The sequence below is a fragment of the Ailuropoda melanoleuca genome, chromosome 4, assembly GCF_002007445.2.
Source record: "Ailuropoda melanoleuca isolate Jingjing chromosome 4, ASM200744v2, whole genome shotgun sequence".
Lineage (NCBI taxonomy): Eukaryota > Metazoa > Chordata > Mammalia > Carnivora > Ursidae > Ailuropoda > Ailuropoda melanoleuca.
This window is the reverse complement of record NC_048221.1, coordinates 86,524,812-86,539,576: the sequence shown is the minus strand read 5'-3', so window position 1 is coordinate 86,539,576 and position 14,765 is coordinate 86,524,812. Positions and strand designations below refer to the sequence as shown.

Genomic DNA, 14,765 nt, shown 5'->3' with positions numbered 1-14,765 from the left:
GGAGCCTGATGTGGGGCTCGATCCCACAACGCCGGGATCACGCCCTGAGCTGAAGGCAGACGCTTAACCACCATGCCACCCAGGCGCCCCAACCAAAATTGTATTGTTATTCAGGTCCTTTGCATTTCCAAATATATTTTAGAGTCAGCTTTTCAATTTCTATATTTTTTTTAAAAAAACCTGCTAGGATTATGATTGGCACTGAGTTGAATCTACAGATTGACTTGGGAAGGACTGAAATCTTACAATATTGAGTCTTCTCATCTGTGAATATATAGAACATTTCTCCATTTACTAAGGTCTTCTGTAATTACCTTCAGTATTGTATTACAGTTTTCAATGTAGAGGTTTTTCTACATCTTTTATTAAATTTATTTCTAAGTATCTATACCATTTTTAGCCTCAATTGTAAATGGAATTATTTTGTTAATTTCATTTCCCAAATGTTTGTTGTTCATATATAAAAATACAGATTTTTCTATATTAATCTTATATCCTGTGACCTTGCTAGGATCTCCAGTATCATGTTAAACATAAGTGGTGAAAGCAAAACATCTTTGCCTCATTCCCAGTCTTAGGAGAAAAGTATTCAATAGTTTACCATTACATATGATATTAGCTGCAGCTTTTCATAGATATTCTTAATCAAAACGAAGAAATTCTCTTACATTGAAATCTTGCTGAGAAACTTGGTACTGAATTTTGTCAAACACTCTTTTTTATATATCTATTGAGATGATTATATGGTTTTTCTCCTTTATTCTGTTACTATGGTTAAACCAACCTCTCATCCTAGGACAAATCCTCAGAGAATGCATATCAGTACTAGAATATTCATTGTCTTCTGGCACCTCCCCTAAATACTGGAAAGCTTCTAACTTTCTCTTGAGAACTCTCACTTCCATTCTAGCCCTGTCATATGGGCTCTCAGTATCACCAGAATTCTTCTGGAGTTTCCTACGGAGGCAGGGAGGCCTAGAGAATGCTGTCATTAGTACAAAGCAACATTAATTAGGGTTTAAGAGTGGCAAAGAAAGGAGGCTGAATTTGTAATCTCTATCTTCTGCCACTTCTGGTCTCTGAGTGGACATACTTGAGTTCTCAACACCAGGAGAAGAGGGGCGCCTGGGTGGCTCAGTTGTTAAGCATCTGCCCTCAGCTCAGGGCGTGATCCCGGAGTTCTGGGATCGAGCCCCACGTCAGGCTCCTCCTCTGGGAGCCTGCTTCTTCCTCTCCCACTCCCCTTGCTTGTGTTCCCTCGCTTGCTGGCTGTCTCTCTCTATCAAATAAATAAATAAAATCTTTTTAAAAATAAATAAATAAACACTAGGAGGAGATATTCTTACTGTCTTCAGTCTCTCTTACTAGGGTCTCAGATTCCTTTAAAAAGGAGGTAGTTGTGATAACTTATCAACTTTTTAGCTCAACGGATCATAAATGCCCCTAGCTTTCTGATTTTACACTGTTTTCCAATCTTAATACCTAAATAATAGATGCAGTATTCCAGAAATTCTTATCCTTTACAAAGAACTCCAAAATAGTGGCCATTTTTATTCTATTATTTTATATAGCCCACAGCAAGCCTATGATTTTGTTCATTAGTATCCTAGGTATTGGAGAGTAAATGGCCAGGTAAAAACCGGAAGCAAATTAATGGATGTATTATTCTCTGACCACAGTCCCAAGTTCATCTGAGAGACCTTCTACTCAAAGGAAGAAGACCTATTTTTCCCCATTCATAGTCCTAGTGAGTAGGACACGTAATGTCAGAGGGCTAAGGCTTCCCATAATCAACTTTAGCTCTTCAAATATGAACTATTATCTCCTCTACTACCATCAATGTTTAAGATTATATTCTCTGAAGTTAGTCAATATGTCACTCTTCCTCCTCCCAAATTAACTTTACAAACTATAGGAAAGGGATTAATAAACACCAGACAATAGTGCTTATGGTAAAAATGAATCTTAATTTATAAACTGCATCTGGATGGGAAGACTCTGAATGGACTATATATCTGATGGAAGGCCACAGTTTTGGACTTTTCTAATTGTGGACTCATTACTAGGCACTTCCATTACAGAGACCCTGGAAGCTATACCTATTAAGCTATTTCAAAAGATACCAGCTCTTGGGCAGCATGGATTCGAAACCAAGGCAATCCCTGCTTTTAACTATGTGGATCTCCGCTCCTTGTATCCAAGCTGTCATGTGGAGATAGAGGTCACAAAATAGCACCTGGGATGCTGTGAGGACTCCAGTGAAAAAAGAATGCTCTGCTGGCATGCTGCTGTGTTTCTGTGTTTCTAATATCCTTCTAAGTGAATCTAATGCTTAGTTTGTCTTATGTGACCTATTGAGGTCACATAAGCCTGAATGTCTGGTTGAACCTAAGCAGAATCCTTGGTTATCTTTGCAACGGCTTTAAGTATACTGGTATCTTTCTGGTATTTCATGTCTGAGTTTCTCCAATAATGCTCTGCTATAAACTGCTTCAGCTGAACCTGACTTTCTGAGATGTATTCAACAGGACATTGTTATTTATGGAGGAATCTTTTTTCCTTCTTGTTGATATGTATTCAGAAATTCAACAGAAATTCCAAAGATGGTCATATTGCTATACAGTGGTTCATGCATTCTGAGGTTGCCATATACAGATGGAGGCACTGACTGTTTTAAAATCATATATGTTTTCTAACACTGGCTATAATAAACTTTCCCACTAATAGGCTTTGTTTCTCCATTTCCAAGGCCTATTATTCCCACTACATTTCAGTGATTCTTCTAATTGTAATTCAAAATTTCCTTGCCCATTTACTGGTGCTGCCCCTCTGTAGAATGCACCTGTACATAACAGTATCAATAAAAGGTTTCTGTCTAAGAGCCAGTTCCAAAATACGTTTCCAGTTAGCAGTGAATTTTGTCTCAGAGACAACAGGGTAGGGATTTTTAATCAATCCAAGTACAGATATCACGAATTTATGTTTACCTTATAGCAAAGACTGTAATTTCAGAAGATAGTATTTGTTAATTATTATTGATCTAACAGCAATATTCCATAAGAAATCATGGACTAAATGAATAGCCTCTAGGTATCAATCTAAAGTATCACAAAATAATGTAACAGTCTGTTCCCTCAAGAAGTTTGCAGCTTAGTTGGGGAAATAATATATCCATATAATTTTTACTGATATGTGATTGCATTTTATGCATTTATATTGCAATATAAAGATATAATTAATAGAGGCAAAATTTAAAATAACAATTCTTTCCTCCATAAACATTCTGTCAGCAATTTCAAAACTGCAAGGAAGAGTGAATATAAGCTGTGTTTAAATTACTGCCACTTTAACTGGTAAATAAAAATACCACCATACTTTATTTGTACCATGTTTATAAAATGCATTCATTTTGTTTAGTCTTTTTTTTTTTTTAAGATTATTTATTTATTTATTTGACAGAGAGAAAGACAGCCAGCGAGAGAGGGAACACAAGCAAAGGGAGTGGGAGAGGAAGAAGCAGGCTCCCAGCAGAGGAGCCCAATGCGGGGCTTGATCCCAGGACTCTGGGATCACGCCCTGAGCCAAATGCAGACGCTTAACAACCGAGCCACCAAGAAGCCCCTCATTTTGTTTAGTCTTAACCTATTGCTTTAACATTACTGTTGTTAAATTTTAATATATTTTTAACTATCTTCAAACTACTTTACCAAAACATTTTTAGAGTGGTAGTGCTGGTGCTAAAAAAAATTCCTGAAAGATAATAAGTTTGGAATGGAATTTACATGTGCTAAAAAATGCAACTAAGGAAGCCAAACAAATGCCATAACATGCAGTTGGTGCTATTAATTTAAGTGACTGTACTCTGCAAATATAATAGAGAAAAAAAAAGTAACATCAAAGCAAAAATATGCTACAATGACTGTGGATTGACTTAAGAGCATGCATCTAATCCCCACTGTCCCCACCTACCCTGCTCCCTCAACACACATTCTGCATTCATTACTTTTGGAAAACTAGTCTTGAATTATTTAAGGTTTGACTTATGTCTCCTCCAAATCACATGCCTTCTATAAAATGGGACCACTCTACCCTGAATTAGGTAGGATATGAGTAAAGGTCAAATAAATGGAACAAGATAATAAGCCAGAGTGATCAGTATGGGCTATAATAGGAGATGGAAGTCCCTTCATTGATTTATGGCCTTTCAGTTAACACATCTTAAATTCTCAATATGTTCCAGACAATGTGCCAGAAGCTAGTAATGAAAAAATGATTAGAACACAGTCTCTACCTTGAAGGAATTTCAGAAAATGGGGAAAAGAAATACATAAATAAATAATAACACAAAATAGTAAAATTCCAAAGAAATCTTGGATCATCATAAGTTGCATTAAAACAACTTCTTTGATTAGGGTCAGAGAATTTTAGGCTACCTAAAAGAAAGCTATTCCTGCTACAAGAATTTTAGAAAATAAGGTGTATGTGTATGATTAGGCAATAAGGGTTACTATGGTCTGAATGTTTGTGTCCTCCCAAAATTCATACGTTGAAATCTTAATTCCCAGTGTGATGGTATTAGGAGGTGGGACCTTTGGGAGAGGATTAGGTCATGAGGGCAGAGCCATCATGAATAAGATTAATGCCCTTCTAAAAGGGGCCCCAAAGAGATCCCTTGCCCCCTTCCACCGTGTGAGGAATACAATGAGAAGTCTGTGACCCAGAAGAGGGCCCTCATCCAACTGTGCTGGCACCTTGACCACAGACTTCCAGCCTCTGGAACTGTGAGAAATAAATTTCTGTTGTTTATAAGGTGCCCATCTGGTATTTTGTTGTAGCAGCCCAAACAGACTAAGACAAGGGCTTAACTATAAAATCTAATTATTACTGAATATTTTCATTATATCTACAATTTGTTCAAAAATATTGTCCCTTCTTTTCAATAACCAGCATAAAACTTCTGACATATTGTTATCACCTTTTCCCCCCACTGCTATGACCAAAACAGTACAACATTGCTCAAAACAGCTCTGAAAATATGTGGGTTTTTTAAATTCCTACTTATGGTAGTAGTGTCTAACTGAGATTTAGTTTTAACCAAAAGCCATCTACAAAGAACAAACCATATTCTCCAATTAAAAGATCAAATTATATCCCACTGCAGTTATAAACACTCATGCTATAAGAAAATGCCTGCATTTGTAAACAGTACAATAGTAGCACAAGGGCTGGAATGGTCAAGCTTAAGAGGGAGTAGGCATGAAAGGCTTCCCAGAGTATATGTCAATAAAATTAAATTTTGAAAGATAGGTAAAAAGTCACTGGTGGTGGTAAAGGAAGGTTACTAACTTATCCTTTCTGAAGTACTTCAGCTAGTCAAATAAAAGAAAGAACTCAAAGATAGGTAAGACATGGCATTTTTAAAAAGTACTGTATAAATGTTGCTGACATCAATTATGAACATAATGCAAATGTCTGCATATATTATTGAAAAAAATATAAAATATTATTGAAATAAAAATAATAGCCAGGAAGGGCTAGAAGGAGGGGTTCAAATAAAAAGAGAAAATAATACTGAATTTCTCGTCTTACATGAGGTAAGTCAACACATTCTGTTTTATTCATTTATTATTTTTTTCAAAGACTTTATTTTTACATAATCTCTACATGCAACATGGGGCTAGAACTCATAACCCCGAAATCAAGAGTGACACACACTACTAACTTAGCCAGCCAGGTAGCCCTGTTTTATTTTTAATGTTAATAGAGAAACATAGGTTCATTTATTTATCTATCTGGCTTATTTATCTTAGAGGATAGTACATGAAAATGAAAACAATGTATAACTTCCAAATTACTCTATTAAAAAATGCTTAAATAAAGAACATTTGAGAATGGTAAAATTTAAGGGGTGGATGGGAAAAAAAATTAGAAAATTACCAAATAAAATATAAAGTAATATAAGTGAAATTAAGTATGCAGTTATCAAAAAATATAAGTATTAAGGGCAAAGAATATAAAGACAGGTAAACCAAACACTGTTTGTAAGAGAAGTACTTAATACAGGTTAAAAGAAAGTGATAAATACACTAGGAAAATACAAATATAAAAAAACCGTGAGTTACAAATATTAACATCAGGCAAAATTTCTGGGCAAAAGGCATTAAATGGGGGCAAACTGATCAAATTATAATCCATAATGAAACTATTAGAAAATTAATTTTTATGCACTAAAGAATTTAGTATTGAAATTCTCTTTCACAGATGAACTATACAAAAAGAATAAGAATATAAATGACTAAAAAGTTAAAGTTTGGTCTAATATATGCTGAATCAAACAAATAGAATATACATGTAAAAACATACTTACAGAAAATTTACAAAAATAAATCATATATCTAGACTACAAAGAAAAAAACTTTACTCATCTGAGATTGAAATTTGAAAGTCTTCAGAACTTTATTTGAATAAATTTAAAAAAGAAATAAACTATAAATAAATAAAGCCCCTGATAAAACACACTCTTCTAAATAACCTTGGGTTAAATAAATCAAAATGCCAATCATAAATTAGAAAATACTAACTTATAAAATTTGTACAGGACAAAACATCCATCTTTGCATACAAGTCCGATCAATTCCTTAAAATAAATATCTAGAAATGGAGTGGAAGTGAACATCAGTGGAGTTGAGAAAGTCAAGGAAGTTTTTAGATAAGGAGTTAAATGGGTCATGTGATCAACGGAAATTCCACAGCCCCCAAACATTATGACAGTAAGAGTTGAGGCTGAGCCAAGAGATGGCTGCCAAAGTGCCTTATGAATTTGGAAACATTCACCAAGAGGTAAGTACATGATAGAAGTCATGGGATATCAATACAGAAATTTAGAACAATTCATTAGCTGAAAGAAGTTAAGTTCATCGTGCTTGATTTTCACTCCAATAATAAAGGTATAATATCAATTCCTCAGGTGTGATAGCCAGATTATCAATAAATATTTATTGACCAATCAGCTATAAAGAGTACCTGCATGGAAGCTTCTAGATATAAAGATACATAAGGTATATACAAATTCAGAAAAAAAGAATGTGCACAAAATTTATGTGAATAAACACACATGAGCTAGAAGAAGGTAGCCAATTTATCTTGTCCTGACACCCTTATGGCAGATCTTTACTTATAAGAAGGTTCACCCATACACTGACAAAAGAAGTGTGAACATATTTAGGCTACTTTATACTATAATTAGTAGTTCCATTAAAGTTTTATGCTTTCTTGACTAAGCTTGGACTTGATTTTAAATCGTGAAAATCTGTTACCAACCATCAGCACATAAAGTTTTCAGAGAGCTAAATGGTATATTATATTACACTAGAAAGGCTTTAAGGAAGAAAAAATATTTTGTTAGAGGCATTGTTTTTTCCAGGAAAACAAGAATGAGTTTTCAACTTTGCAAAAAAAAAGATAAACTTTTAGCTTAATGCTAACAAAACCAACCTGTAATTTTTGCTGCCTTTTCCTCTTGGTTCACTCGGTTCTCATCATCTTCTTCATTATCTTCTTCAAAGTCATCTAAATTGCCAATGTCAGCCTGCTTCATACTCATCAAACTAGCCAAACTTTGCATGTCTTCATCCCTACACGAATGATTTAAAATTTAATACACAGCTCATGAAATGACATTGTTTGAAAAAATGTTGCTTAAGAAAATAATAGTATGTTCCTTCTTTCTATATGTTAATGAGCCTTTTTAAACAGTTGCCCAAGACTATTGAAAATCTAAATACTCCTAATCATTAATTTTTAAATGGTATGTTTAAATAGTAAAAAGCAAACTGGATTAAAAACTAACTGGTTAGGAGTTAGTTTAACTCTGTGCTGTAGATCTGTGGAAGACTAGAATTTTCTTCATAGGATTAAAGTGTGGTTTCCTAATCATTAAACCTGGAAATAAAAACTTGTTTCATAAAACAGTGAGACAGTTTGCAAATCAATGAGCTCTAGACTTTAAAGTATTCAAACTTTCAAAATAAATTAGAATAGAAATTCTTAATCTAAAATCCATGAACCCTTTTGGTTTGGTGAGCAGGAAGAAAAAGAAATGGTAAACCCCTGTAAATTATACTTAAATCTTGTTTAAATGTGCTTTTTTCTCAAAGGGGCCATAACTCCCCAAAAGTTAAGGAACTACTGTAACAGAAAAAAACACCTTCAAGTCTAGCATTTTTAAAAATTACAAGATGAAAAATAACCTGAGTTGATTAAATACAAGTTAAATATCATGTATTTGATAAAATGTAAAAATGTCTTTATCTTGAAGTATTTTAAATATAAGTGTATATAGTTTCCATTAAGTACTCTAAGCACCAAATAATATGTTTTCTCAATCTATTATTTTCACCTTAAATTTCAAATAAACTACAGTGAATAAAACAAATTTCTAATATGTTATATACAAACTAGATTTCAATCTGATATACTTCCCTAAAATTGAGAAAGCCAAATTAAGATACTGTAAATAAAATAAAAACAAGAAAATAAAAAAACAAGAAAACTCTTTTGTAGAAATGTTCATTAATATTCACTTATCTCCTAAATATACTACAATTTTGCAGACTAAACAGGTTTTTTAATTCTTTGCATTATCTCTCACGTAAGTTTAAAGTTAACTAAATCATTTCCCCTTTTAAAAATAAGTTTGGTGACACAAAGTCTGCATAAACAAAAAAAGTTGTATTACCTTATAGGAATGCCTTACAAATTGCTCATCTACCAATGGGGGAAAATTTCAAGATATAACATTATTCTTGAAATGTTAACTTGCTTAATTTTACTTCTTTAATTTCTTCATATTTTGGATTTTAACCTTGAACATTTTTCTCTCTGAAAGGTTAGGAATCAAGGAGTGTGGAGGTAGGGAGGGAGGTTAGGAATCAAGGAGTGTGGAGGTAGAGAGGGAGTTTAGGGTGTTTTGAGAGAATTCTCCATTGGAATTGAGACATTTGGTTCAACTGAATTCCTCTCACCCAGATTCTCCCATGGATGGTGCTGATTCACTTACTGCTGCTGCCCCGTGGAAAGGAGTCCGCAATCAGAGTATCTTCTCTGATTTTGTTTTCTCTCTTCTTCCTGTGTTTCCTTTCCTTTCATTTTGGCTTTAACTTCATGGTAAGGTCTTTATTTTTAATTTCTCAGTATTTAATACTAAAATTTAAGGTCCTGAGATGAAAGACTGATTGCTTCCATTCTGTACTGTCTCTCTACCACACTCACTCAAAAGCCAACTTTCCAGAGATGATGCTTACTGTTATCTACCAAGTCATTCGCTGCCTACTGTTATCTACCAAGTCATTTGCTGCCCTGTAGATGAGTGCCAAACATCTCATTTTGACTGACGCACAGAATCCAGTCTAATCAGTCAAGCGAACATGGCCAATTATAGTAACCACATTCCACTGGCTCAAATACATTTAGAACTATGATTTAGATTGGATCGAAATGTTCATAGCTAGCTTCTTCCTCTCACCTTTTAAGTCTAGACTGAGAATCTCCATTTCTTCCCTTACTGATCTTCCTCTCCAAGCAGGTACTAACCCTTTCATTATACCTCCAACACGCACTCATCCTTGACTTGACTGTAGGCAACAACCATGGTGCATACGTTACTTTTTTTCTTCCTCCAGGTACGCCTACCTCATTTTATCCAGTTAGAATTTTACCCTTAGGAGACCAGAACTGGTGCAGGAACTACCTCGTGCAAAGCCTATTCCGTGCTTAAGGAGTGATTTTTGATATGAACAGTTAATAGCAAATTGTACTTTGCTATACAATTTTTAGAAGGCTGGGCCAAAGAACATGAATTGGGAAAAGTTCCTTTACTTCTTTTATTCCTCTTAACCTAAACTTTTCATTTTGCATTCCTTTTATATCTCAGCTTCATTGAACAGCTCTACAAATTGAACTGTCTGTATTTCAGAGTACAATTACGTATACTGAAGACAATGAAATACAAAACAAACATGTATGATACCCTATAACGTACAATTTAAAATTTGGAACTTCCTATAGCCACTTTTATATTACTGTTCATTCTCTAGAGTCAAGAGACTGTAAATAACAAGGAATTCATTTAATTCAGGCTCTGAAACAAAGAATGGCAAGAATGACTGGTATGCAGTAGGATATTCTCAACTGTTGCCAGTCTACTGAGTCAAAAGCTGTTTACATACAGTTTTAAAACACACTCAGAAGGAGTTTGTCTTCTTGACAAAAGACACTTACGTGGCTTTTCCCTCCCGAAGGAAAATGCAAGATAATGAAAACTGGAGAGTGGCAGATACAACTTTTTTAGACAATGGCTTGAATTTTAACTTGACATCAGTCTGAGTTGGCATAGGGCTTGCATACTGTTTCATGTTGATGCTGCTAGTAGCAAGAGCTTTCCTTCGACCAGAAGGGGATTCCTGGAAGATAAAAAATAATTCAGAAGTTTGGAGTTACTTATTTTATACCCAAGTACTTTAAAACAGTATTTTAATAATATGATTAGATAACACCTGAAACTTCCTTCCCTAATGAATTCCTATAACACAATATTGAAATAAAATTGTGATGAAGTTGTATTATAACTTTTATATCTTTAAATAAGACAGATAAAAATTGGAGAGAGCTGGCCCAGGCAGAAATAAAGATAAACTAAAACAACCCTAAATATCTCAGGAAAGAAAAAGCAAGGAATGCAAACTAGGACAGAAAGTGTCCACAGTTCCTCTAAAAAGTGGATCTAGCACAGAGACAGGCAACGAAAGTACTCAACAACTGTTTTCCTTCCTTTCATTCTATTTAACATAACCTAATGACATTTCTTTTTGAATTTCTCCAATTTTTTATGGAACTCCCAGCCTCTATGGCATTCTAACCTCATTTTTACCTATAGTATCTGAGTTCTATTTATTCTCTAATTTGAGCCTTATCTCTTCCCAGGGACTTTTCTGATGACTTCACTCTACAGTCCTCTTTCCTTCCTCTTGGATCACATTTACTAAGGAAGAAACCACTGGTTTCTCTGATGCCATATCTGTGGCAGACACTGCCAACTGACTCCAGTAGGTCTCAAAATGCTCCACACAGCTATTACCAAATTCATCGGAAATGAATACAAAATGAAACCTATTTGCTATCAAGTACTTAGCTTTCTAGTAATAAGCTATCTCATTTCAAAATTATTCTTTGCAGAATAATAGCCTAGGAGAACAATGAAAACAGAACAGCAAAATAATGATTGGGCATTACCTATGTATAAGATACGTCATTGATTCGGGAGAGATATGATGATGGTTAAGGCATAATACCTGACTATGAGTTCTAACGGCAAGGGGACATTTTAGATGAAGATAATTTGTAAACAATGTAGATCAGAGGTCATATGTATGCCATCATTAATGTAAACCAGAAGTCATATACCAGCATTCCTTAGGATTTACTGGTCTGGGAGTTCAGATCTAAAATCAGGCCTAATTTTCAAGCTGTGTGACCTTGAGTAAGTAAACTTGAGCCTCACTAACCTTCCCTATAAAATAAGGAGACTAATCAGAAATCCATTTAAGCTCTACAATGGTTTTCTATAAAATTATTCAATTTTCCAACCAAGGCAGGAAAAACTACCATTAACCTTTGAATTATTATTTAATAAATTTTTACTTTGTCTTATGATTGACAAACCTGACTAAAATAAAGATACACTAATTTAATCAAAACATTAAACCAGCCTTTTAGAAAAAACTGACATTTCTGCCAGCAGGACAAGTAAAAATGTAATGTAGCATCCCTAAAGAATACCTTGTTTTAAAATGTGGTCTTATCTGTCAGATTATGCACAGCAATATTATACAGAACTATTAGTGCATGTAGATACCTTATGAATGAATTTCAAAAATGCATCAAGCACTTGAGAAGGATTTAAGCCCTCTCAGAAGAAATACTTAAGAATATGCAAATACCCTCAACTGAATCAAGTTGAACAGATGTGACTATCCCAAACAATACAAGTGTTCTTTCCCTGGTCGCTACTGTCAATCAAAGAATAAGATTAAGGTCCAAGGTTCTGACAATGTGCAAAATGAAAAAGTATGATCAGGTAGTATCAATTTATTACACTGATATGAACAATAATCTCTTATTGTACCTTTAGAATAGCTAACAACTTTTACATATAATATAGGATTTAAAGCCTCTGTTTTAGAAGCATGACATACAAACTGCCACACATTACTTTCAGATTTTGTTAAACAAATCTGTTTCACAAAGTATGACACTAATCCCTTAATAATAATTATATAATTTTATAAGCAAATAATCAAACTATAAAAATTAAGATAACTTGTAAATGAGCATAATTTTGAAAGCCCAATTTAAGGATAATTCCTACAAAATCTAGAGTTTTGATGATTAACGTTCAAATTTATTTTTTTAGATAAAAACTGTGTAGAAAAAAGGTTTTTTGCTGAACTCAAGGAGTTTTTAAATTTTTGGTAAATCAGCTTCTCTGAAACAACAGAAAATAAAGGCTACTGAATTCTAAACATAACTAATTGTACCACTTAATTATTTACTTGATCAGCAACAATGAAAACAGCCCTTTGAAAGGTCTGGACAGGTGAACAGAACAAGGCTCTTTTGAGTCTACGATATCCATTCCTATTATTAACACAGGATCTCACTAAAGTCTGTGCTGGGAAAAGAGGTCTGAATGGTATTTCTAGTAATTCTTCACCAAGCTCACATACTGTTTCCCTCTTTAAAATTAGCTGTTTCATAGAAAAAATATTTAAAAAGAACAGTAATGAGAAAAATATAAGTATCTTTCACAGCTCTAACCCCAGCTCCATGAATCTTCACTTTTTACAACCGAGTTTAAATCTTTACCCACCCAAAATTGCTATCATTGCTACCAACAGTTCTATAAAGAGGAATGAAATAAGTGATTGCACTTGTGAGATGAGCAAGCCTTTTGCATCCTATCATCCTTCCAGACAAGAGTAGAGGCCACCCAGGCAGAGAGAGTTTAGAGAGAATTACTCTTATTGCTTCCAGAGTCCTAATGCTATTTCATGTCATATGCAAGGTGGACAAGAGGACAGAAATAAGAGAAAAAATAGGAAAGGAACTCAGAAAGAAAGTTAGATGACAAAAGTCAGTAAGAAGTGAGCGTTCACATACATGTAAGAGTAAGTTTCTGTCTCTGGGCCTATGTTTATACCTGTTTATATGTGAATCTGACAGTATTTGAGGAATAACTTCAAAACTCCTAAAGCTGAAGTTCTTAAACTTTAGTGTTTACTAAAAAACAAAAAACTAGGAGAGCTTTAGACAATCTAGATAACTGGATCCCACCCCCAGAGATCTTAAATTAGTAAAACCAGAGATCGGCTGAGGAATCTGCCGCATTTCTAAAAATAATAAGTACCTCCCCTCTCTACTCCCATCCCGCCCCACTCACACCCACACCACTACTACCAGGTGATTCTAATCCAGTTAATCTAAAATCACACTTTCAGAAATACTTCCCCTAAGGAAGCTCTTACATAATATAATCATTTTACTTAAGAAATCTCACTCTCATTTTTCCTAAGTACTCTTGTGTAACAAAAAAGACTTGGCTGGGGCGTCTGGGTGGCTCAGTCGGTTAAGTGTCTGCCTTTGTCTCAGGTCATGGTCCCAGGGTCCTGGGATAGAGCTCAGTGCTCCTCAGGCTCCCTGCTTAGCAGGGAGCCTGCTTCTCCCTCTCCCTCTGCCCCTCCCCCAACTGGTACATGCGTGCTCTCTCATGCTCTCCCTCTCTCTCTCTCAAATAAATAAATAAATAAAATCTAAAAAAAAAAAAAAGAAAAGGCTTAGACTATATATTTCCATTTCTTTGAAATCCAGCCAGGCGCCCCTACTTCATTACATCTTAATTGCACTTCCATGATTATTAATGGCATTGATTATCTTTTCATAATTTATCGGCCATGTGTTTCCTCTTTTGTGAAATCTTTTGTAGTTTTTCCTACTGCTGGTTATTTATTTTTTCTTTTTTTCATGAAATTGAAAAACTTACATTTATTCTGATATTATGTTCTTCTGGTTTTGTGGGTCTTTTAAAATTCTGGTGTATTATATTAGTTTCAGGTATACAATACAGTGAGATTCAACAGTTCCATGTATTACTCAGTGCTCATCAAGATAAGCATACTCTTAATTCCCTTCATTTATTTCACTTATCCCCCTGCCCACCTCACCTCTGGTAACCATCTGTTTGTTCTTTATAGTTAAGAGTCTGTTTGGGGGCAACTAGGTGGCTCAGTAGGTTAAACATCTGCCTTTGGCTCTGCTCATGATCCCAGGGTCCTGGGATTGAGCCCCAAGACAGACTCCCTGCTCAGCAAGGAGCCTGTTTCTCCCTCTCCCCCTCCCTCCACCCCCTCTCTTGCTCTCTCTCAGATGAATAAAATCTTGAAAAAAAAAAAAAGAGTCTGTTTTTTGGGTTGTCTTTTTTCAAAGTCTCATTTGTTTTGTTTCTGAAATTCCACATGAGTGAAATCATATGGTATTTGTCTTTTTCAGACTGGCTTATTTTGCTTAGCATTATACCCTCTAGATCCATCCATGTTGTTGTAAATGGCAAGATTTCATTCATTTTTATGGCTGATTAATATTCCATTCCATATATATATATATACACACACATATTTATACACACACATACATATACATATATATATATATAT

General features: G+C 34.6%; 1 protein-coding gene across 1 annotated transcript in view; it reads right to left on the bottom strand.

Moving 5' to 3' along the window:
• Positions 1 to 14,765, bottom strand: part of EHBP1 (EH domain binding protein 1) — a 244,034-nt gene that overhangs the window by 143,571 nt on the left and 85,698 nt on the right. The window contains exons 5-6 of the mRNA XM_034657273.1: positions 10,279 to 10,460; positions 7,495 to 7,634 (exon numbers count right to left, since the gene is read on the bottom strand). Of these exons, the coding sequence (XP_034513164.1) occupies positions 7,495 to 7,634; positions 10,279 to 10,460 (322 nt within the window). The remainder of the gene's footprint in view (positions 1 to 7,494; positions 7,635 to 10,278; positions 10,461 to 14,765) is intronic.